General features: G+C 45.0%; 1 protein-coding gene across 1 annotated transcript in view; it reads left to right on the top strand.

Annotated features, from left to right (window-relative positions):
- Positions 1-26,748, top strand: part of ZC3H11A (zinc finger CCCH-type containing 11A) — an 810,109-nt gene that overhangs the window by 609,646 nt on the left and 173,715 nt on the right. Inside the window, exon 10 of the mRNA XM_040337594.1 lies at positions 5,843-5,908. Within this exon, the coding sequence (XP_040193528.1) occupies positions 5,843-5,908 (66 nt within the window). The remainder of the gene's footprint in view (positions 1-5,842; positions 5,909-26,748) is intronic.

Genomic DNA, 26,748 nt, shown 5'->3' on the forward strand with positions numbered 1-26,748 from the left:
TTTGCTGAAAAACTAGCACCAAGGTTTGGGGAGGCTTTCAATTTGATACGTGAAGGGCAGACAATATCAGCAGAAACCTTGATGGCTCACCTAGCAGTTATACCCAAGGAGGGGAAAGATCCGGCCCAATGTTCGAGCTATCGTCCAATTTCACTACTAAATGTGGACTTAAATATCCGTACGAAAATACTCTCAACTAGATTATAGCCGCATATAACTACCCTAATACATGCAGATCAGGTAGGGGTTACCCCAGAAAGGGAAGGCAGGGAAAATACACAAAAGGTCATAAGCGCCATACATTATGGCCAACAGCATAAAAAAACCCTTAGTGTTAATATCTACAGATGCAGAAAAAGCATTTGACAGGGTAGACTGGTCATTTTTGAGGGCGACTATGCAAAATATAGGGCTGGGAAGGGGGATGCAGAACTAGATCATGAGTTTGTACTCCTGTCCAAAAGCTAGAGTCAGGGTAAATGAGGTGCTATCAGAGCCCTTTTCTATTTTCAATTGAACAAGACAGGGATGTCCATTGTCACCTATTATCTTTATCCTGACACTGGAACCGTTCCTAAAGACTATAAGGAGTAACCCGGATATTAAGAGTATAGAGTTAAATGGAAAGGAGCACAAACTGGCTGCATTTTCGGACGATCTTATGTTCTCCATAACCCTCCCAGTACTATCCCTTCCGCTATTACTATCCGAGATGGGTAAATATGGGAGACCAACTTCAAAGTGAATTACAATAAATCAGAAGCAATGGGGGTGGAGAGGAATATTGCTTTGCAACATCAGCTATCCACCTTATTTGCGTTCAGATGGACAGACTCCCATATAGCATACCTGGGTACAAAGATACCAAGTAGACTAAACAGGATACTAGAACTTAATTTTATCCCCTTGGCACAACGGATTAAAGTAGATCTACAGAAATGGGACAAGGAAGCGTTTACGTGGTTCGGCAGAATAAACATTATAAAAATGGAACGTAATGCTGAGATTACTATATCTACTACAGACTGCCTATTAAAATCCCTTTGAGATATTTGAGAGATCTGAGAGCAAGCTTCGCAAAGTTTATATGGGCTGGAAAAGCTGACAGAATCCGCAGAGACATTCTGGTTCTACCAAAAGAAAAAGGAGTGGGATTTCCAGACCCGGAGGGCTATTAGGAGGCAATACATTTAACAAGGGTGTTGGAATGGTGTACATCTCAAAAAGATAAACCATGGATACACATGGAACAAGCAATATCAGAGATACCCTTGGAGGGGTTAGTATGGCTCACAAACACCGGTATACCACAGATAGCGAAGCAACAGCCAACGGTTGGAGCTACACTTAGATTGGTTAAAAAGACATTTAAAAAAGTTAAAATGTCGACCCTCTTGAACCCGATGGCTCCAATCGTGGGTAACCCAGTGTTTGAACCTGGTCTAAGAGATGAAAAGTTTAGGAATTTAAGACGACAAGGTAAATGTAGACTTATACATTTTAAGGTAGATAATCCGGTGATGTCTAGGGAAGAGATTGATCAGGATTTTGGTGAAATTTTGGACCCATTTAGGAGAATGCAGTTACATGCATTTCTTAGGTCGCTCTCCAAGCGAACAAGAGAAATTGCTATACCCTCTAAATTCGAAGAGCTACGTTTAAAGGGAGAGTCAGTTAGACCAGTGTTTCCCAACTCCAGTCCTCAAGGCACACCAACAGGTCATGTTTTCAGGATTTCCCTCAGATGAAACGGCTGTGGTAATTACTAAGGCAGTGAAACTGATCAAATCACCTGTGCAAAATAATGGAAAGCCTGAAAACGTGCCCTGTTGGTGTGCCTTGAGGACTGGAGTTGGGAAACACTGAGTTAGACATTCAATATTGTTGCTATATGCCATTGTGACCGAACTGAAATCCCCACAAAATCTGGGCTTTATACAGGCATGGGAGAGGGAGTAAGGGGTCACTCTCTCAACCACAAAAAAAAAAAATCTTTAGATTTACACATAAGGCATCAATAGCAACCAGATATCAAGAAGGTAGTTATAAGGTCTTGAGTATATGGTATAGAACCCCCAAAGTATTTAATCAAATAGACCCACAGGTATCCAACCTTTGTTGGAGATGTCAAAGAAATGTTGGTACTACGATACACATTTTTTTGGAATGCCCGGAAATAAAAGATTTCTGTGAAAGTGTCAGAAACAGTGGAAGAAATAATAGGTGTTTCCCTTGGAGACAATCCCGTAACCCTCCTGTTGTTGGATATTCCTATCTCGATAGAAAAGTATAAAAATTCATTATTGAGACATTTACTTACGACAGCAAAACTATGTATCCCAGCCCTCTGGAAAAGCAATACCCCTCCAACTAGAGCTCAATGGATGGCAAGAATAACAGAAGTCCAACAAATGGAAAATCTCAGTATGAGTATGAAGGAACAGGAGGATAAATACCAAAAGATTTGGGCTCCATATATTATTTTTTTTCTTCTCTCTTTTTTTTTTTCTCTATTAGGGACAGGGATAAATAGGGTGAGTCTTGGGTGGATAGTAAAGACAAAGATAGAGTATAAGAATAGCCCAAACCAAAATAGAGTTTTGAAGGTGATAAAGGAGAAATTCGAGATAGGAGCAGTTAAAAATGTTGAGTTTTGGATTGGTAAAAAGTGACTAAGGTAAAATAAAAGCATACAAGTGTGAATTATGCAGAATTGTTAAATACAATCTATTACATGTAAAGTTGTAGTTTGAATATCTTTGTGAAAGAAAAAACATTGAAATAAAGAATAAAAAAAAACATTCCTGTTTTGGAGGTCGTCTCATTGTTGCCCATCTAGTGCACATGTTGTTAATCAGTTTCAGCTGCTTTGCTGTTAATTGAAATTAACAACCCCTCCCTCTCTGCTACTTAACTGACCAGATCAATATCCCAGGAGTTCTGATTCAAAAGTGTTCCTTTAATTTTTTCCAAAAAATTGGCTATAGTGTTTCCACATTAAAATTTGTTGAAGTGTATTTTTTCCGAAAAAATTGTGTTTAGAAAACCACTTCGCAAATACCATAAAAAAATTGCAACAATCTAAATTTTTTTCGTTAGGGTCTCTGCTAAAAAAAATATGATATTTGGGGGTCTAGTAAGAGAGAAGTGTCAGAATAGGCCTGGTCTTCAAGTGGTTAATGACATTGACTGAGGCTGGGCTTTTTCCATTGCTGTTGTGTTACTGACAGTCTAGCCTAGCACTGGCAGCCGTGCTGTGGTGCTCACTGGATTACCCTTTAGCTCTCTGACTCGGCAGTAAGCACCACAACATGGCTGCCAGAGCCAGGCTGGACTGAGTAAACCTCTGTTCACATGGAACCACACAACGTTCCTGTTCAGTTCACATGCGCTTCACGGCGGTGCGATTTGATTTTGAACAGGCTCAGATCACACCAAAGTCATGCATGCACCAACTTTGGAATTGCACTGCAACCGGATTGCATGGTTGTTTTGTACCATGAAATTCAGTGCAGGCAAATGCAATGCGTTTGCAACCTGTGTTTGGGGTACAAAACAACCATGCAATTTGTTTTCCAATCTCTATGAATTTTAGCGCAATTTATTTGATTTAAAAAGACCTCTACTCGGTACCTTCTTCTGAAACCCCCCCCCCCCCCCCCCCAGAACAAAAAAATATCTACAAGTACTATACGCTAGGCATAACTAGACTGGCGCAATTATATGAAGGTAATAGATTGAAATCTTTTTTCAGAACTGAGGTGGAGAATATGGCATTCCAAATTCCCTGTTCTATACTTACCTGCAGACTAGACACACCCTTCAAGCCCAATTTAAGTTGCACCCCGGTGAGATGGCAAAAAATCCCCCATCTTTAATGGCTAATTAAGCCAGGAATTTCACAAGGCCTTATTTCAGAATTATATACGCAGATTAGCGATGGGTCCACAAGGGGAGAGAGGTTGGGAAAAAATAAACAAAGATGGGAGGAGGATGTAGGCCCTATAACAACTTAACAATGGGAACGGATACTGGAGTTGGGAACATCGATGTCACTCTCCCTGTCAGAGAGTATCCCATCTATTTTTAGTGCACAGAGCTTATTACACCCCAAAGAGGTTACACATGTTTGGAAGGAAACTAGATGACAAATGCCCTAGGCGTCAAAGGACAGGAGATATAAGACACATGATGTGGAAATGCCCGAAACTATATAGATACTGGGACAAACTATTAGACATCATAAATACAACCTTAGGGGTTACTCTGGAACCAGAGGCCAGAGTGTGCTTATTGGGGTGTATAGAGGAGAGGCATGAGCAAAGGGGCATCACAGTAGCGGTCATAAGGTGCCTGTTCCAGGCCAGAAAATTGATGGCACAAAACTGGCAATCACAGAAAGCGCCTACACCAGTGGAATGGGTTAATGTGATAAATATGACAGTGTGGAAGGAAAAGGTAGTTCTAACTAGACATGGTAATTTTAATAAATTTAAAACCCTGTGGGAGCCTTGGCTGAGTAGAATGGGGTGCCCACCCTAGAGAGGGGAGAAGAATTAAGACCAGTAGCTAGAGATCAGTCCGACGTGAGAGAGAGAATAAGTAGAGAAAGAAAGCTGCACTTTATAAACCGGATAGATCCACTCAGAAGTAGGAGGGAGAGAGAGAGAAAAGGGTAAAATGAGAGAGAGAAGGAGAGTGTAACGGACCTAGGCATGCTGCCTGGACATCGATAACCATCATGCAGTGAGGACTACAAAGAACTGCATGGCTTGTTACAATTGGATTTACCACATTGTATTCTGAGCTAAAAGGGTTAATTATAGAAGGGAACTCTTTCACTGCTGAATGCTAATATTCCCTTTGCATAGCTAATGGACTCTCCTTTGTGTAGTTACAGCCTCCTGTCAGGTGTATGCGGAGGGGATTATGTGTGAATGTATAATTGTTTTAAAGGTTAATTGAATTCTATTGTCTGATCAAGTCATGTTAAATGTAAGATTGGAGCCAAACGGTCTAGAGCAGGGATATGCAATTAGCGGACCTCCAGCTGTTGCAAAACTACAAGTCCCATCATGCTTCTGCCTCTGGGTGTTATGCTTGTGGCTGTCAGAGTCTTGCTATGCCTCATGGGATTTGTAGTTCTGCAACATCTGGAGGTCCGCTAATTGCATATCCCCGGTCTAGAGACTGAGTGGCTCAAGGGAATGTCATTATTTCAAAGCATGTGTATTGAAGCTCCCCCTGTGGGGGGGGCAGAGAGTGTCATTGTCCCTGTAAGTTTTTGTAACCACATATAAGCGAGGTGAAATGTGCCATTAAAGACAGTCTTGTTTGACCCTTCAAACGCAGCCTCGTCTCGTTCTTGAAGGGGGACCCTCTCTCTCTCTGGATCTTGGGGATGGAATGATACCGGTTTTACTTGCATATCGCACTTTGCCAGGGAAAAGGACGTCTCCAACGGCTGATACCCTCTCACTAGCCCGGGTAGCCGTTCTAGAGAGAAAAGGAAAAAGTTTATACTGCAGTAGGGATAGAGTTTGTGTGTGAGGTACACATAAGATGATGGGGGTGCAGGGGGGAGGGGAGGGTGGGATATGGGTATAGTGAGTACTTTAAAATTCATACAATGTGTTTTATATATAAAGATGTATGTATTTTAAATAGATTATTTTTGTACTGAAGAAAACAATTGGAATTGGAGGAGGTGCTTCCCCCCTCCCCCTTTTCTTATCTTCTTTTTTTCTTTTGACATTTTAATATCAGTTCCTTTTAGTATGTCATCACTTTTTTTTACAAAGTAATTGCAGCAGTGAAAAAATGATTGTCTTTTTTTTTTTAGTTCAGGTTCCAAGACTTTTGAAGGATCGACTGGGATTGCCACCAGAACAGAACAGCATAGAAACAGGTAATTTAAAAACTTTTAGGCAAAATGGAAATTGCCATTTACATTTTCTCTTGTAACGCTGACAGTGTTTACAGAGATCTGTGTTTGAACAAAGTTTTAACAGGTAAAATGCAGTGCAACTTCTAGGAGGAACCTCTGCACCAACATTGCCCCCCCCCCCATTCTGATTACTGCTTTATCTTGAGCAGCACAGAGGCACTAGGGATATTTGTTTGAATCCCAACCATGGCACTACCTGCACAGAGTTTGCATGTTCTCACTGTTCCTGCATGGATTTTCCCACATTCTCCAAAGACATGCTGATAGGGTAATTGGCTCCTGTCTAAATTGGCCCTAGCATGTGAATGAATGTGAGTTTAGGGCCTTAGATTGCAAACTGCTTGAGGGCAGGGACTGATATTAATATATATGTAAAGAGATGCGCAGGGCAGCTATCAGAAATTTGGGGGCCCCTTACACAGCTTTAGGCCTGGGCCCGCCGGGCCTGACTACCAACATTCCCCAGGGCCCGCCCACTCCACGCCCAGCATCACCCATCCCTCTCCACGATGTATCCCCCATCCACGCCCAGCATCACCTATCCCTCCCCACAATTTATCCCCCATCCACACCCAGCATCACCCATCCCTCTCCACAATGTATCCCCCATCCATGCCAGGCATCACCCATCCCTCTCAACAATGTATCACCCATCCCTCTCCACAATGTACCCTCATCCACACCCAGCATCTCCTATCCCTCCCCACAATTTATCCCCCATCCACACCCAGCATCACCCATCCCTCTCCACAATGTATCCCCCCATCCACGCCAGGCATCACCCATCCCTCTTCACAATGTATCCCCCATCCACGCTAGGCATCACCCATCCCTCTCCACAATGTATCCCCCATCCACACCCAGCATTACCTATCCCTTTCCACAATGTATCCCCCATCCACGCCCAGCATCACCCATCTTTCTCCACAATGTATCCTCATCCACACCCAGCATCACCCATCCCTCCCCACAATTTATCCCCCATCCACACCCAGCATCACCCATCCCTCCCCACAATTTATCCCCCATCCACACCCAGCATCACCCATCTCTCTCCACAATGTATCCCCCATCCACGTCAGGCATCACCCATGCCTCTCCACAATGTATCCCCCATCCCCGCCAGGCATCACCCATCCCTCTACACGCCATCTCATCCGCCATACACGCCGGTCTTGGATGGGGGATACCCCATGTATGACCGGCGTCACCCATCCCTCTCCACAATGTATCCCCCATCCATGCCCAGCATCACCCATCCCTCTCCACAATGTATCCCCCATCCACACCCAGCATCACCCATCCCTCTCCAGGATGCTGGGCGTGGATGGGGATCCATTGTGGGGACTGGAGGGATGGATGGTGCTGGGCATGGGTGGGGGTGCATTGTGGAGATTGGAGGGATGGATGGTGCTGGGGGTGGGTGGGGGATGCAATGTGGAGACTGGAGGGATGGATGGTGCTGGGCGTGGGTGGGGATACAATGTGGAGACTGGAGGGATGATGGTGCTGGGCGTGGGTGGGGATCCAATGTGGAGACTGGAAGGATGGATGGTGCTGGGCGTGGGTGGGGATGCAATGTGGAAACTGGAGGGATGGATGGTGCTGGGTGGGGATGAAGATGATTAAGCTGCATTGTGGAAATGGATGAGGACGGATCTTTGTGGGGATGAGTTACATTGTGAAGAGGCTTTCCACAATGTAACTCTCATCTGCACCCAGAGTCATCATCATCCATTTTCACAATGTAGCTCAAAGCCAGCTTGTCAGCATCATCAAGGGGTCCCATCCAAGGAGATTAAATAAAGTCCAAATCTACAGGGGGGCAAAGGGGCACAGCCACACATATTAAATTGTTTGACTTACCATCCATGCTGCTTTCTATTATCTAGCTTCCTGCTGCACCTGTTAGGGCTGGGTCAATGCTCACCGTTGACGAGCTGACCAGCCCCCCTGCCAGGGTCCCGGCCAATCACATTGCAAGGCAACCTAGCAGCAGGGAATCAAGAGGAGCAAGGGGGATGCTCAGGCTTGTTTATTAAAAAATGTGGTACTACAGCGCTACTACTTAATATAACACAGGAAAAAACACACAACAAAAATACCTAAATGATAATGCTGCATACACAAAAAAGTGTACAAACCAATAAAGTGATCAAGAAAAAAGATAATTAGTGATGCGCTGATATCAACATTTGCTGCTGTGAGTACAATGAGTGCCAATGATACCAAAAAATATATACAACCAAAAAACACATTAATAAGAGGTATCAATTAGGAAGGTATGATAACCCAAGTGCTGTGAACCAGAAGCTAACAAATAATAAAATAATGTCACCGTTTAACCACTTAAGCCCCGGACCTTTAGGCAGCTAAATGCCCAGGCCAGGTTTTGCGATTCGGCACTGCGTCGCTTTAACAGACAATTGCGCGGTCGTGCGACGTGGCTCCCAAACAAAATTGGTGTCCTTTTTTCCCCACAAATAGAGCTTTCTTTTGGTGGTATTTGATCACCTCTGCGTTTTTTATTTTTTGCGCTATAAACAAAAATAGAGCGTCAATTTTGAAAAAAATGCAATATTTTTTACTTTTTGTTATAATAAATATCGCCCAAAAACATATCTAAAAAAAAAATTTGCCCTCAGTTTAGGCCTATACGTATTCTTCGACCTATTTTTAGTAAAAAAAATCGCACTAAGCGTTTATCGATTGGTTTGCACAAAATTTATAGTGTTTACAAAATAGGGGATAGTTTTATTGCATTTTTATTAATTATTTTTGTTTTACTACTAATGGCGGCGATCAGCGATTTTTTTCGTGACTGCGACATTATGGCGGACACTTCGGACAATTTTTACACATTTTTGGGACCATTGTCATTTTCACAGCAAAAAATGCATTTAAATTGCATTGTTTATTGTGAAAATGACAGTTGCAGTTTGGGAGTTAACCACAGGGGGCGCTGTAGGAGTTAGGGTTCACTTAGTGTGTGTTTACAACTGTAGGGGGGTGTGGCTGTAGGACTGACGTCATCGATTGAGTCTCCCTTATATAAGGGATCACTCGATCGATACGCCGCCACAGTGAAGCACGGGGAAGCCGTGTTTACACACGGCTCTCCCCGTTCTTCAGCTCCGGGGAGCGATCGCGACGGAGCGGCTATAAACAAATAGCCGTGCCGTCATCCCGGATCGCTCCCCGAGGGAACCCGACCGCCGCATGTAGTGGGGGGGTCCCGATCGGACCCCCCACCCGCTAGAAGGCAGGGACGTACATGTACGCCCATTTGCCTGTACGTGCCATTCTGTGGACGTACATATACATGCGGCGGTCGGGAAGTGGTTAAAGATAACAACAACCACGCATCCCTTATCAGCCATAGACCAGTACATTGAACTCAAACTAATGCTATGAGGGTGAAGAGCAAACAAGCAAAAAACAGTCCTCTGCTGTGCTTGTGGTGTTCGCTCTAGGCTGATACTCTGTTGGCTCAAGGTAACACAGCTCATGCAATGACAAGAAAAACAGAATATAGTGAAATACTGTAATGTGAGGAAGGAAACGTAAATGCAGTGTTTGCAAGCTCACTCACGAATCCCCAGATCAAAACCCAGCTTCAAAAGTAGCGTCTTTGCCGCTCAGTGTAGCGATCTCCTCATACGAACCAGTGTCTATTGATCACATCATTAGGCTCCTTCCCCACGCATTGCGTCACTCGGCACGTGACTTAGTCATGGGTTGCCATGTGACTAGAGCAGCTCAGCTTTTATCTGCGCTGGAAGTGGAGAGAAAAACACGGAGGGGATTCCTATGACATCATTGCTGGCAAAATACCAAGGCTATACATACCAAGTTTAACAATGATTTGGATAGTATTAAAACAACTTTAATTGCACATTATCGTTAAAACCGTGGAAAAACTAAAAATACTTATGTATGATCACTGCCGCAAATAGGGACTTGCTTGAGACATATATCTATCTACCTCCAGTGGTCAGCGATCATATTACAAGAAAAAACTCCTAATATATGGTAATGCCCATATCAGAGACCACACTCCCTCCAGTGGACATAGATAATAATGCACCAAATGTCCTTAATGCATAACCATATAGATGTCACAAGGAGAGAAAAACTAACATCCATATAACACATACAATCCAATGTGACATTGATGATAAAATACTAAAATATCCTACATACCATATGAATATGGTTTCTACTATGTAAGAATGATCACGATAAAAGATACTATTAAGAGGGGCGCATGCGCGAGGCTCGTGATAAAAGACGTGTTCCTGTAGAGCTCCGCACTCCCCGCCACAACATCGGGATCTAACTAACTTTCTGGACCACCCAGCAACCCCGTTTTTCCTGGCAGTCGCCTCCAGAACACTCACCGCATCTCCCGGGATGGTATTGACCGGCCATCGCGGCAAAACAAAGCCTAAACCCATCAAAGAGGCCTTGGCCCGCGCTTCATCCAAGATGGCGGCGAAGGCCTTAGCTAAACTGCTCGCCGCCTCCCACGGACAGATCTACTCATGCTGACAGTGATGATGAGGACGGAGCTGACTCACATATCAGCGGTTCTCTTACCCTGCCTCCTTCAGGTATGTCCCAAGGTGCCTTTTTTAAATACATGGAAACCATGCTGCACAAAGCACTTAAAACTACCTCAGAGCAGATTACTAACAGGCTGTCACGTGAGATCAGGGAGCTAGGCCAGCGCACAACAGACCTGGAGACCCGGGTAGACGACCTTGAGCTCACCCTCCAAGAACAGGCCCAAGAGCAGGCAGCTCTTCGTGAGGAGAATGCCGCACTCTTATCGCATCTGGAAGACGCAGAGAACCGCTCTCGCAGGTCCAATTTGCGTATTCGCGGTATACCTGAAACCGTTGATGACCTGCAGTCCTTTTCCACGGCCCTGTTCCAAGAGCTTTTGTCTTCTATTCCGATCGAGCGATTGGAATTCGATAGGATCCACAAGGCCCTCACCCGCCGTCAACATGATGGTCCCCCACGGGACATCAGCATTGAACTGCATTTCTTCCGCACAAAGGAACAATTGCTTGCAGCTGCACGCAACAAGGACACTCTCCTGTTCCAGGGCCATACCTACCAGCTCTTTTCTGACCTAGCTCCCCTTACAATCGCTAATAGACGAGCGATGAAGCCCCAGCTACAAATCCTTATTCAACATCAAATGAAGTACACCTGGCGATTCCCCTTTGCCTTGCAGTTTTCCTACCAGGGGCAGCAACACTCCTGTACCTCACCTGAATCTCTACAACGCCTCCTGGAATCCCTCCACCTTGCCGTCCCAGCGCAGTCATCAGAGACTAACTTGCCTCGCACCCCAGCCCGCAACGCTGCTCACCCATACGCTTTCACCCCAAAGAGGTCCCAACCGAGTCCATCCTCTGTTCGCAAGGGGACCCCTGCTCGCTCTCCAAGGGATGGAGCTTCTGACCGTCAACTGTACTTGCCTCGCTGAGAGCGCTTGACTAACTTTGTTTTTTTCGCAGGTCTCTCTTCCTTCCTTCTTTTTTGTCTTTTTCCCCAGTGGCGGGCCAGACTTATGGACTGAGCCTGGGGGGGACTTCTACAACCCCTTACGACTCGTAGGGGTTGCTCAGGTCCAGTTTTTTATTTTCTTTTTATTGATTCTTTTTTTTTATGTTTTTGTCTATTCTCATTATTTCTCATGCTAATGCTTTGTACAGTTTGAGATTGTTTTTGGCACACTTTCATACTTGCTTTTTTGGTTTATTTTTTTAAATGAACAGTTTTTCCTCTATAAATGTAATAGTCCTATACCTACATGTGATTATCCAGATTACCCACGGCTGTCACTCTAGGTCTGTCATACACGCTGGAGGTGATCCCCTCCAGGGTCTATGATTTTCTGTAATGTTATTTTTCTCTATCTCCCCCCCTCCCTCGTTGTTCTTCCCTTCCCCTGCTTCCCCTTCCCATGCTCCTATCCCCATCCCCCCTTTCTCCAGTTTCCCGCCCCTTCCCCTTTGCCCTATTATTCTCCTTTTTTCCCTTCCTCCCTCCACCCTCTCCCTTGTCTTGGTATTTCCTCTTGCTCTACCCCCTCATGGGTATAGGCTATACTATTACCAGATGTCTGACTCTAGGTATTTCTTTTCAGTTTTGTTACAGTAGGTCCACTGACAATGGTGATTTTGTTTACCACTAGTTTTGTTAAATTATTTAAGTTTTTTACTTCCTCTTTTTCAGCCTGCATTTTAGACCTCATTTGCAGTCTGTTGATTTTCTCAAACTGACACGAGATATGTAAATTTGGTATCTCCCGTTTGTGGCAGGGAGCTGTCACTGCTCCCCCTCTCTAAGGTGCACCCACCACTGTGCTAGCTGGCTGGCTGGCGAGTCGGTGTACTATTCGGTCGGGCGACAGAGTTTGACTCTTCTCCCTCCTTATGCCCTTTTGTTTGCCCTACAAACCTCTTCTTCCTCTTTGTTCTCTCTTTAATCTGCTCTTCTTGTCTCTTTTTTCCTACCTTTGCTTGGTCGGTGGGGTTGCATGGCCCTGGAGATGTCCCCTAATATTCCCCCTCATTCCCTTAGATGGCCCCCTTAAACATTCTCTCTTTAAATGTTAAGGGTCTCAATTCCCCTAATAAGATGGTCAAGGCATTCCAAACGTTTGCTTCTTTAAAAGCTGATATAGTGGCCCTCCAAGAAACTAATTTTTCGGCTCGTATGACCCCAAAATATTTCAGCCCCAGGTGTTCACTGCCTCAGCTGCCACGAAGCAGTGGGGTGTTTTAATCGCCTTACATCACACCCTTCCCTTTTCAGTGGCCTCAGAAATAAAAGACCCTGAAGGCCGTTACATCATACTAGTGGGTCTGCTTCAGGAAGTAGAAACTACTCTTGTTTCTTACTATGCCCCGAATAATAATCCAATTCCTTTTTTCTCACATTTATTTCAAGTTTTACGTTTACACTGTTTTTATGTGGCGACTCTAATTTAATATTACAACCTCACTTAGATAAGTCCCCATATGCTCCTGACCAAATTCTCCTTCCATACGCTTTCGGAAACTCCTTCAACAAGCCTCTTTGCTTGATACATGGTGGGAATGCAATCCAACGAAAAAGAATTGCACGTTTTACTCCTATCCTCACAAATCCTTTTCTAGGATTGATCATATCTTTGTCCCGGTTGCATCCTCACCTATATTGCTCAACTCCACTATCCAACCTATTACTTGGACTGACCACTGTGCAGTACTTACTACAGTCTCCTCCTTAATCCCTCGTTTCAGGGACCGTACCTGGTGCATTAATGAAGCCCACATCACTAATCAGTCCTACTGTCTTGATATCCAAATTGCCCTTGCGGCTTATTTAAAACACAATTCTACGCCTGATGTCTCACCTGTTCTTCTCTGGGAAGCACACAAACCGGTGATTAGAGGTAAATGTATCTCGGTGTCTACCCATTTAAAGCGTGACAAAAAACTCCAGTTGGCCAAACTGGAACATGAATACCATCAATGTTTTCTCCAATTTCAATTCCCCCCTACTGAGCCTCATAGGATAGCTATGGAAAAATCAAAAACGGAATTGGACCTGCTGTTGGCTGAGTCGGCTGATAAGGCCATCCGTAGGTCTAATCATACCATTTATACTAAGGCTAATAAACCAGATAGTTTCCTGGCAATGCGTCTTCGTCGCCCGGATCAGGCTCAGGATATACAAAAACTCATACACCAGCAACCCTGTCAAAGTTTTGGCTGTATTTCGACGGAGATTGGAAGAATTATATAAAGCTCAATCCTCTTTCTCCCCTGCCGATGCCGAATCATTGTTTCAAGATATCCCCTTACCCACCTTATCTGACTCTAACCGGGAGCTTCTAGAGAAACCCATCACAGTCGAGGAGGTCATCTTAGCTATCAAGACCCTTAAACCCCATAAAAGGCCGTGTCCAGATGGGCTCTCAAGCTCTTATTATAAAAAAAATTGCTGCTATCCTAGCCCCGCTTCTTTCTAAATCTTTTAATGCTTTACTGCAGCAACACTCCTTTGGTCGAGGCACATTGACAGCTATCATAGCCATGATACCCAAGCCCAATTCGGATAATACTCTTTGGTCCAACTTTAGGCCCATCTCCTTACTCAATTTGGACATCAAACTTTTGGCGAAGATTATGGCCTTGCGCCTCAACCCCATTATTGGTGGGTTGATTCACAAGAATCAGGTGGATTTCATACCCCGCCGTCAGGCCAGCAACAATATTCGACGGGTTGTCTTACTCGAACATGTAGCCAGAAGTCATAAAATCCCTATGCAACTGTTGTCTCTTTACATCAGGAAAGTGTTTGATACGATCTCCTGGCCCTATCTAAATCTAAACCCCATCTAAACTTCATACTTAGCCGCTGGGGTTTTGGTCCGCATTTTCAACCAGCCACAGGCATATGTTAAGTATTCTGGGTTTCGCTCGGATAGTTTCCAGATAGGTAGGGGTACTAGACAGGGGTGCCACCTGTCCCCCCTATTTTTCGCCTTAGCGATCGAACCCCTAGCTGCCCTAATTAGGGCCAATCCAGATGTTAAAGTACTAAAAATAGCTTCTACTGCCCATAAAATTTGCAGATAATGCACTTTTATTTGTAACTTCTCCCCGTATAACTCTCCCGAACTTGCTACAAATCCTATGGAAATTTGCTAAAATTTCCGGCTTGGAAGTTAACCAATCTAAGTCAAAGGCTTGAGATGTGTCTCTCCCTCCCCAGGAGGTAGTTCATCTTCAAGAATACTTTCCCTTTACCTGGTCCACCTCCTCTCTACCATATTTGGGTATGAAACTAGTGACCCAGCTTCTCTCTACAGGTCTAACTATCTCCCTATGCTATCACATATATCATCCCTGTTAGACTCTTGGAAACCTATGTGTTTCCTGGTTAGGATGAGTTGCTGCTGTCAAAATGTCCCTGCTTCCCAAGTTATTATACCTTTATAGAGTCCTACCGATAGCTGTCCCATCCTATTTCCATCGGATTGTCCAGTCTCGGGTGTTCAAATATATTTGGAGTCCCGTAAAACCTAGGGTGTCTAGATCCATTCTTCTCCGCAATAGGCTTAGTGGAGGACTTGGGATTCCCAACTTTCTTCGCTATTATCAAGCAGCTCAGCAGGCCCAAATCACATTACTTCATGCATCCACTGAAATTCCAATATGGGTCAGCCTGGAAGCTGTAGACCTTTCTCCTTAACTAGTATCTAACCTATTGTGGTTAGCCCCATCAATTTGCACTCCTATTTCAAACCCGATTACACGTCATTCGCTCAAACTATGGGATCATTTACGTGGCCCTTTCCAATTAGTTTCTGCCCACGCCCCGTTACTTTCGTTTTTTGATCATTTTTTACCCTGCTTTTGCCGAGCCAGAGTCTTTTCGGCTCTGGTCCCAAAATGGGTTACGCCGGATCTGTGATCTAATTAACAGAAGAAGCCTGATTCGTACTCAAAATCAGTATGAACCACTAAGCAATTATAGGGATGCACCTGATTTACTGTCTTTTTTAGAATATCGCAGGAGCGACAAATCGCCCCCACGAACAGACGAGTTACGTTCGAAGTCCAAATGAAAGAAAGGATGCAGAGGGGGACACAAGATCAAAAAGATGAAAACTCCAATAGGCGAGGGCATATATAACATCGGTGGAATTGAACTTACCCGAACAGAAATCGTTACATTGGACAAAGGACTTAAATTTGCTCCCAGGAGGAATCTGAATAAATTCGATGTATTTGTTGATATTCAGAAATACACAAGGAGACTGAATATCAAGAAATATATGCTGAACCAACCAATAAGGAATCAAGCAGATAGAAATATGGAAGAGGGACGAGTACATTATAGCACCATAAGGAATAAGTCGCTCTTCAACCCTCAGGTTCACAATAACCACCATGTAGAGGTGTTCAATAAAATGGTTCTAAGGGATCTGGAAAAACTCAAACTCAAAAGAATACCTAACTCAAAGGTCATTCACAAGGGCATAAAAGAACTGGAAGCAAATAAAAAAGTCATCATCAGACCGGCCGACAAAGGCGGTGCCATTGTGGTCCTATCGAAGGATTATTATTATGAGGAATTGGCCAGCCAACTAAATGATGGAAACGCTTACATCAAACTTAGGGGAAACCCAACAAGAGAATACAAGGAGGAGCTCCTAGAGTTGGTGCTCAAAGGAAGAGAAAGAGGGTGTCACGGAAGGTCCCCGCATCCAGACCGAATGCTTCCGTCAGATACTGCTTCCCATAGTCTCGACATAGATACCAGATATTTTAGCTGCCTTGTAACACACAACGAGACGAGACTTGTATGTGTGCTAAGTATGGAGTGTTTAATAGGAACAAGAATACAGAATCTTATACAGTAAAGAGGAGGTGACCAGAACAATAATTAACATGATCTAATTATCTAATCATTTAGCCAGACGAGGTGAGTAGACGCCCCGGTTCCTCCATTCATCTGCTGTACAATACACAATCTCTTAAGCGTAAACACAGGGCATCTTCACACACACAATAGAGGCAATTAGCACAAAGAATAGAGAGATGGCTGGAGATGAGGACATAACATCCAGCAGTATGAAAGAGTCACATCTACAATTAACCCGTTGAGTTCAGAATCAACCAACTTAAAATAGTCCTACAGATCTTGGAATATAATGTGGATAATAAATACATAATAATCCCATCTCAGGTAGTCCAAGATATCATTCTTCAGGCATCCTATGCCCCTAGTGGTCATAGGATGATTTTAGACATAAGAAGGTCTGAGTCTGTGACAGAGGGGTTTTGAACAAAAGAGAAGAAAAATATTTGGTCCCAGATGTATGTAGGGTTCCGATTATCTATACAGTCCCCAAGATCCATAAAAACCTACAAAGACCACCAGGCAGACCAATCATAAATGGGATCCAATCCATTAACTCCAGGCTGGGGGAGTATGTCGACAGATTTATGCAACCATTGGTTCCTCAAACCTGTGCCTATTTGAGGGACACTAAGCATCTTATTCAGATATTGGATTCTGTAGAGATCGATGCTCAACATACGTATCTGCTAGCCACGGCAGATGTGGCATCTCTATATACGGTCATCAACCATGTAGAGGCCATTGGGGCCTCTAAGTGGGCTCTGAATAAATTCAGTAAACTTATCTCTAAGCAGAAACATTTTGTCTTAAGATGCTTGGCTTATGGCCTCCAACATAATTACTTCTGGCATAAATCTGAGTATTTCAGACAACTAAATGGAATTGGGATGGGAGCGAAGTACGCGCCTAGCGTAGCCAATATCTTCATGTCTGAGTGGGAGGAGTCGGCTATTTATGCCGACATACCTGATCAGTTGGTACTTTATAGATATATTGATGACTGCATAGTTATCTGGAAAGGTAATACTACTTCATTGATACGATTCTTTGACAAACTCAATGAGAATCAGAGAATCAGAAGAACATCAAATGTCATGTTAGCATTAGTGAAAAAGCCATCCAGTTTCTAGATCTGAAGATCTCATTGGAGGGGCAAAAAATTACCACACAAACCTACTTTAAACCAGTAGAATGAAACCGTTATATACCAGTGGACAGTTGCCACTTCGATCAATGGCTGATCAACATACCAAAGGGTCAGTTAATGAGAATCAGAAGAAATTGTTCAAACCCCCAAACATTCCTAGAACAAGCGAATGTGATTGGTTCCAAGTTCATTAAGATGGGCTACAATGAATTTTAATGTTCAGCATAAACAACACTGGCCTATTTTGAAGGCAGATAGGCAATTGCAAAGCATATTGCCCAGTCTACCTAGGGTAGTCTACAGAAGATCCCCCACTTTGAGGGACTTGGTGGCAAAAAATGTTCCGGACCCTCCTAGCAAATCGAGTAGTCTGACCTTTTATCAAGGAAAATGGTTCTTCCCTTGCAAACGCTGTTATGCGTGCAAAAAAAATAATCAGAATGGCCAAAAATGCTCCAAATTTGTATCAAATGTAACGAAAAAAGAATACGAAATCAAAGAATTAATATTGTGCAGAACAGAAGATGTGGTATATGTCCTCCAATGCCCATGCTCATTGCAATACGTAGGGCGGACTAAAAGGCCTCTATGGAAACGTATCAGGGAACACGTACAGAACATAGAAAAGGGCTTCCCGAAGCATAACGTCTCACGGCATTTTGCACAGTGTCATCAAAAAAATCCGAAAGGTTTGAAATTTTGGGCTATAGACAAGTACACACCCCATTGGAGGGGGAAGTCATAAAGTACAAGAACTTAGCAAAAGTGAATCCAGATGGATACATGAGATGGTCACTTTAGCGCCTAATGGCCTTAACATTGATTTCGACCTTAATTGCTTTATTTCGGATTATTAAGCATGGGTTTATTTCTAGATATACATATATTTTTAAAATATTTGATATATCATTTTAAATCACATAAATTGTAATAGGATCTTTTAGTGTGATCATTCTTACATAGTAGAAACCATATCTATATGGTATGTAGGATATTTTAGTATTTTATTATCAATGTCACATTGGATTGTATGTGTTATATAATGTTAGTTTTTCTCTCCGTGTGACATCTTTATGGTTATGCATTAAGGACATTTGGTGCATTATTATCTATGTCCACTGGAGGGAGTGTGGTCTCTGATATGGGCATTACCATATATTAGGAGTTTTTTCTTGTAATATGATCGCTGACCACTGGAGGCAGATAGATATATGTCTCAAGCAAGTCCCTATTTGCGGCAGTAATCATACATAAGTATTTTTAGTTTTTCCACGGTTTTAACGATAATGTGTAATTAAAGTTGTTTTAAATACTATCCAAATCATTGTTAAACTTGGTATGTATAGCCTTGGTATTTTGCCAGCAATGATGTGATAGGAATCCCCTCCGTGTTTTTTTCTCCACTGCCAGCACAGATAAAAGCTGAGCTGCTCTAGTCACATGGCAACCCATGACTAAGTCACGTGCCGAGTGACGCAGCGCGTGAGGAAGGAGCCTAATGACGCGATCGACGGACACTCGTTCGTATGAGGAGATCGCTACACTGAGCGGCAAAGAGGCTACTTTTGAAGCTGGGTTTTCATCTGGGGATTCGTGAGTGAGCTTGCAAACACTGCATTTACGTTTTCTTTCTCACATTACAGTATTGCACTATATTCTGTTTTTCTTGTCATTGCATGAGCTGTGTTACTCCGAGCCAACAGAGTATCAGCCTGGAGCTAGATTCAACACTGCGAACACCACAAGCACAGCAGAGGACTGTTTTTTTCTTGTTTGCTCTTCACCCTCATAGCACTAGTTTGAGTTCAATGTACTGGTCTATGGCTGATAAGGGATGTGTGGTTGTTGTTATCTTTAAACAGTGACATTATTTTATTATGTGTTAGCTTCTGGTTCACAACACTTGGGTTATCATACCTTCCTAATTGATACCTCTTATTGATGTGGTTTTTGGTTGTATATATTTTTTGGTATCATTGGCACTCATTGTACTCACAGCAGCAAATGTTGATATCAGCACATCACTAATTATCTTTTTTCAGGCTTGTTTAATGACACTCTAATGATGCTTTCTTGTCTACAGCCAACCAGGGCCATCTTTAATATTAACTGGACCCTGGGCAAACATTTTTTTGGGACCCCTTCATGCAATTGTGCTCTCCACCCCCACATCATAAAAAATAAACCCCTTTTGGCCCGCGATAAAGATCACCCTGGTGCTCTGAGACATACAGTAGATAGCAGCTAGACTTAAATTCAGTTTACTGCAGCAAATCATGTAGCTACCGCAATTGGTTGCCAAAGGTTACAGCATATCATTACTGCTCACTGACTGGTTGCTAGAGGTTACATCACACAATGTGGCTCACTGATTTGTTGCTAGAGCCTATGCTATGTGTGCCACAGCGAAAAGTGGTCATGGTTAAAGTTGTAAAAGTGGTAAATACAGTTTGAGATTACTTGCATATTGAAGACATCATGCGATTTGATGTTATGCCGCTTCTAAATCCAGGGCTAGCCAGCAACGGACAGGCTGGAATTCTGCATTGGGGAGGTGGTGAACAAGGTTGTCAATCCCCCCCCCCCCAGGACTGGGGAAGGAAAGGGGAGATATGAGAGAGCATGAAGAGAATGCGATAGAGGAAGGAAAATGGAGAGAAAGAGAGGTGGGCTAAAGAGGAGAAAGATGAAAGAAAGAGGGGAGAAGGGGGGAGTGTTGGGGTTGGTGTGGAGAGAAAAAGAGAGGGGAAACGAAAAAAGGAAGGGGCAATATAAGGGGGAAAGAAGGTGGATGAGAGAGAGGAAGGGGAAGAAAGTAAAAGAGGGAGGAGAAAGAGATATGGGAACAAAAGAGAAAGGGAGGGGAAAAAAGCTGGGGGGGAGGTAGAGGGGGCAAAGATAGAGTGAGGTGATAAAGAGGAGAAAGAGAAGGGGGGATAAGAGAGGGGGGACAAGAGAAAGGATGAGAAAATATATATGGGGGGAGGAAGAGAACAAAGTAGAGGAGGGATAGAAAGTGATAAAAAGAGGGGGACAAGAGGAGGGTGAGGACTGAGGAAAAGGAGAGAGACTGTTAAGGGGACCATGGGGTGGGGGGGGGAGAAAAATATTGGATAAAAATAGAGGGGGTTAAAGAGAGGAGATATGAGGGAGGAAGAGAGGTGGAGAAAGAGGGAGGTGGGAGGAGGAGGATGAGAGAAAGATAGATGAGAGTGAGAGAGGAAAAAAGAATGGGGGAGGGGGGGAAAGAGAGAAGAGGTAAGCGAGAAAAGGGCAGAGAGAGAGGATGGAGCAAAAGAGGGAAAGGAGGGGGTTAAAGAGGAGAGTGAGTGTGTGTGTGGGGGGGTAAGAAGGGGAGAGAGGGAGGGAGAAGGGGAGGCAGAGCAAGTGATGGTGGGGGCAAAAGGATTGCTCACCAATTATGCCTCCCCATTCAGGCTGCTTCCCCTTGGGCGGCTTAGGCAGCTATACTTGTATTAAATCTCCCACCCAGCTGCTCGCAGATCCCCTCACACACTGCGGGCAATTTAGGGAGTTGGAGTGGGTGGGGTTAGGCAGACCCAAATGGCAGCACAGTGTGGGATTGGACAGGTGGATGCGATGAAGTGAGGAAGGGGCTGGGGGAAAGGTAGTGACAGGACAGGCAGCGCTTACAGCCTAACTCCCAAGCAGGAAATAAATGGAATACCCGCGCTTAGGATAAGAGGTGGGAAATGTGAATAATGTAAATTATAAGACTGCGGCCCCCCCTCTTTTGTATCCCCAAGAGGATACAAATAAAAAAAGGAATAAAATTGGGGTGTGGGGGTAGTGGCGCTGTCTGTTCAGTAGCCAATGGCTAAAGAGAAAAAAGAGACACACGGCAATATATATGCAGTAATGCACACTAGTTCCACCAGAGATGGCGTCCACCACCCTGGAATTAAGATATAATGCTAGGCACAGCTGAGTATATCTAAACCAAAATATGAAGCAGCAGTTAAACCAAAGTAATGTAACTATATGGTGAGTCACTAGAGTGGAAAACTATTGCTAGTTAGACCAAACATACTATGTGGATAAAAATAGGCGCATATGTGTGAAATAGATGCAAATAAAAATAAATTGAACTAGAACTCCGCTAGCAAAATATAAATATATGTGAACCTAAAGTGAGATAAAGTCCTGTGATGCCCGTAGCATAATAGTTAAATATAAATATAGTATGCGCACAATTGTGCAAAAAACATCAGCATATATCACCAAAAAGTATTGAATCCTGTGATAACCAGAGTTAGATATATGTACCCAACTATGTTGGATAATGAAAAGTGTAACACAAAAACACCAAAAAGTGAAACCAAAAAGTCATAAAGTCAATCCAAAAGTATGTATAAAAAATGTCACAAAAATCAGCAGTAAAGTGATGAATCCTCAAACAGTTAATTGGAATTCAAATTCAACTTGAGTGCAGTAATCAACTTCAAACAGTGCTTCTTGCTGTGCTGGGTGATCACACTATGCAGTTTGTGTAAGCGCGGTGGTCCCGGTGCTCCCCCACTTGGGTCCCCGCTCACCAGAAGCCCTCACCCCTGCAGGGGTAGGGTGCAAAACACGCTGCGATGTCTCTCGATCCCAATCCTTCCTTCCCTGAGCTCTCTGGGAACGACTTCCACCAGGTGGCAAAGATCTTCCTAATCGTCCAGACTCCTCCAGAAAAAAAGACAGGCTCCCATAGCGTGATATGTAAAAACCAGGGTAAGCTTTATTGCACTGCCACTAAGAGCTTGGTGTGCTAAATAAAATATGAGCGTGTACAAACAGTGTATAGTATTGCCCATAAACTGATCAGGACAAGGATAATTAAAAATAAAATTGAATAAAAGATAAAAAAGTTGAAAAAATAAATAAAAGATGAGCTGTCTGCAATAATCGCAGATGTGCAGACACAGCACTATCAGTCCGGTATGTATGTGGTAGCAGCTGCCGGACGCCCTGTGCGTTCCACTGAGCTAGTTAGCTGTTCCACCCGAAAGTGCGTGTAACCGCTTTACGCGCATTTCGTAAGGTAACTTCTTCTGAAACGCGCGTAAAGCGGTTGCACGCACTTCCGGGTGGAACAGCTAACTAGCTCAGTGGAACGCACGGCGTCCGGCAGCTGCGAGTGGCCTTCCGGTGACACTGCTAGGGTGCTGGATGCCATAGCTGTGTGCCAGACCACCCTTACTTCCAGCATCGAGGAGGTGAAAGTCGACATTTCCCTTATCCGCCAGGATATGCACAGCCTGCAGGACAGGGTGTCTGAAACCGAGCGCCATGTCGGCCACATGGAGGAGGGCCTGCACCCGCTCCAAGTCACCACTGAACAGCTCCAACATCAACTTAATGTGGTCCTGGATGACATGGAGAATCGTCTTCGGAGGTGCAATCTGCGCTTCGTGGGACTACCCTAAAGATCTAAGGGAGCGGACCCCCCCACATACCTCGAGAACCTGCTAATCAAGACCTTCGGCAGAGAGGCCTTCTCCTCAACCTTTGTGGTGGAGCGTGCCCACCGCCTCGTGGCAAAACCCCCCGCCTGCTGGAGCCCCGCCAAGAACCTTCTTGGCTAAGTTTCTGAACTACTGTGATCAAGATGCCATCCTTCGACTTACCTGTGAGAAAGGCAACATCCACTTCAGCAACACGACAGTGACGGTGTTCCCAGAATTTTCGGCCCAGGTCAAGAAGAGGAGAGAACGCTTTACAGAGGCCAAGCGGCAGCTCCGCGTGCATCACCTACCATACACGATGCTCTTCCCAGCGCCGATCCCGGTGGTGAGTGACGGGAAGGCACAGTTCTTCGAGGATCCGCAGGCTGTTCTCTCCTGGCTGGCCCAGCACCTCTCGGTGCCCGCCGTCTGGGCAGGTGACTTTAACATGGTCATCGCCCCGAGCCTAGATAGACTTAGCCCAGCTGCCCCTTCGAGTCCCCTGCCTGGCATCACCAGATTTGGGAAATTTCTCGCAGAATTTGCCCTTACTAACACATGGCGATATAGACACCAGACAACAAGGCTTCTCCTGCTTCACCCCCTCACGCTCAACAATGTCCAGAATAGATTTTATTTTTCTCGCCCCCCTCCTCCCACATCTCCTTGATGTAGGTTTTGATACTAGAATACTCTCCGACCATTCCCCGTACTGGATCACGCAGAGACTCCCGGCTCCCCCTGCGGTCCGGATCTGGAGGTTGAACCCAATTCTGGCTTGCTGTCCTTTCGGACCTGGACACTGTCCAGTCCGAGTGGGAGCATTACTTTTGCACGAATGACGGCTCTACTCCGGTAGGACCTGTATGGGAGGCCTTCAAAATCCACGCCCGTATGATTCTCTCCACACGAATCAATAGACATAAGGCCACCTCCAAGCTGCTGATCCGCCAGGTGGAGGATCGCTTAAACACCCTAGAGCAGACCTTTCAGACCAACCCGAAAGCTGCCAATGCATCGCAGTTGCGACTGCAGACCAGACTCACAGACCAGCTACACTTCGATAAGGCTAGGCAGGGCATCTTTTTTAGTAAGCAAAATACATATGAACACGGCGAGTGAGCGGGTAAGCTCCTCGTCTATATGGCCCACCTCGACCACAAGCCCCCAGTAGTGGTGGCTCTCCAGGCGGCGGCCAGAGATGTGCTCACGGACCCCGACCAGGTGGCCAAGGAGTTCAGGTCCTTCTATTCGGGTCTCTACTCCTCCACTGCTAGTCATTCCCATGATGAACTATCAACCTTCCTGCAAGGTGTCACCTTTCCCACACTCTCCCCTGCCCAGACTGTCCAGCTTGAGGCACCTATCACCGCGGACTGCATAGCAGAAGCCCTGGCGCAGCTCCCTACATCCAAGGTGCCGGGCTCAGATGGGCTCCCCCTTGAGTTCTACAAACAGTTTGGTGAGACCCTCATCCCTAAGCTCTGTCAGCTATACAATCATATCTTTGCCACAAACTCCCTCCCGACGTCTATGAGCGAAGCCCTTATTGTTTTGATACCCAAACCGGGCAAAGACCTGCTGTTCCCCGAGTCCTACCGGTATATTTCCCTACTCCAACTTGACGTGAAAATACTAGCCAAGATCCTAGCTTTGCGCCTCAACAAAGTAATCCTTAAACTTGTCCCCCCCCCACCCCCGATCAGACTGGATTCATGCCCGACAAAAATACAGCTTTTAACCTCAGGCGGCTGCACATGAACCTCCAGGCCCGACACTCGGACATGGGCTCCAGGGTCGTGGTTAGCCTCGACGCCGCTAAGGCGGTCGATTCAGTGGAGTTACTTATGGGAGTGCCTCCAGAATTTTGGCTTCGGCCCAAACTTTGTAAAGTGGCTCCATCTCCTGTACCAAGCCCCCACGGTGCGCATCCAGGTCAACAGCAAAATCTCATCCTCCTTTCCACTCTCCCGTGGCACACGCCAGGGCTGCCCCATATCACCCTTATTGTATGCCCTGGCTGTAGAACCCCTTGCTATAGCTCTTAGAAGCCACCCAGGAATCAGGGGACTTTGCTGCGGTCAGATGACCGAGGTAGTCGGCCTTTACTCAGACGATATGCTCCTTTACCTCGCGGATGCTGGCCCCTCGCTCCAGACAGCCCTACAAATTATAACAGCCTTTGGGGCATTCTCAGGGTTACAGATAAACTGGGCTAATTCCTACATACTCCCCCTAGATCTCGGCGCCCCCACTTCTGACCAAGCCGCCATCCCTCTTGTCAGAGCGAACACCATTAAATACCTGGGTGTCCAGGTCTCTAGATCCCCCCTGGACTACATTACCCTCATCATTGAGCCCCTATTTCATACCCTTAAAACCAAAACGCAGATATGGTCCCGTCTTCCCCCTAGGGGTTATGGGCCGAATCAACCTGGTTAAGATGATTCTTCTCCCCAAGCTACCCTACATTTTTTGGCAGGCCCCACTGTATATCCCCTACGCATATTCAAAGCCATGGAGTCTATCCTCAACTCATTTGTCTGGGGCCCCTCCCGACACAAACTGTCATGGCGGTGACATGGCAAAACAGGGCTGTATGCAGAGCACACCGCCATTTTGCCCTGTGCTATTAAACACAGAATCCGTCTTAATGAAATAACCCATATTTAAGCTAAATAGATTCACTCACCATCATTCTCTGCCATTCATACAAGTCAAGAGACCTCAGCAATTGTTCTCATTCCATCCTAGCTCCCAGCCATCACTGGTTTGCCGATGCCCTCACAGGCAGTTTTATTAAAGACCCAGTAGGAAGTGATGTCACAACATGTGACCACCTCCATAGGAAGTGAGCTCACAGGGTGTCAGCTCCACCCAGCAGATGCCCATATTCGGAAACCCTTCCAACAGGGATTCAATACAGTAATATAACAATAACAAAATAATACAACACAATACAATACAATAAATAGAAATACATACAATACAATACTAATGCTGACTAAAGTCTTATGGGCGTGTCCGGGCAGGGAGTGCCCCCCCTGCCTCCAGAAACGATCACAAACTCTTATATTAATCGCTAATAGAATCCTGAATCTGCGCCATTCCATAGAATAATGCATATCCAGATTATACCCTTATTAAGGTGGAATGGAGGTTATCTACAGGTGTACGCTACGAATCCCAAGCCATGCTGATAAGACAAGACCCAGATAAGAACGCACATATGTCCATAACCACTCGTGTGCTTGCTTTCAACAATCGTCTGTGCTAAATGCACAGAGGGCCACTCGTCGGCGGACATATGCCCATGCCACAAACATCACACTCCAACCTCAAGACATTTTCTACTACCAGACGAGATTCAACCTGCCTCAGACTGCCCCAGTCAGCTCTATTTAGAGCGGGCTGCAGAAGTACTAAGACTGGGTGCCATTATGACAATACATCTTCAAATTTCCACCACAGCGGGTTTTGAAGTGCCCGACCAATCAGGGTGTCGCCTCGGTCCCTGATCTCTTCCTCTATTACCTAGCGTCCCAGCATTTCTATTACCTTAACCACTCAGACAGGGAACGCTACTCTGCTTTGGTCTGCTCCCAGGCCCCCGGCCCGTTGTCCCACCCCTTCCAGATTCTGTTCTGTGGGCCTTGCGGCTCATCCCAGACGGGCGACAGGAAACACATGCTCTTCCACCACTGCAAGGTTTGGCATGTATCATGGTGAGGCGCCATCTCCACAGTTGCATACGCCTCTTTGGGATA

Source organism: Rana temporaria, chromosome 2 (genome assembly GCF_905171775.1).
Source record: "Rana temporaria chromosome 2, aRanTem1.1, whole genome shotgun sequence".
NCBI classification, from domain to species: domain Eukaryota; kingdom Metazoa; phylum Chordata; class Amphibia; order Anura; family Ranidae; genus Rana; species Rana temporaria.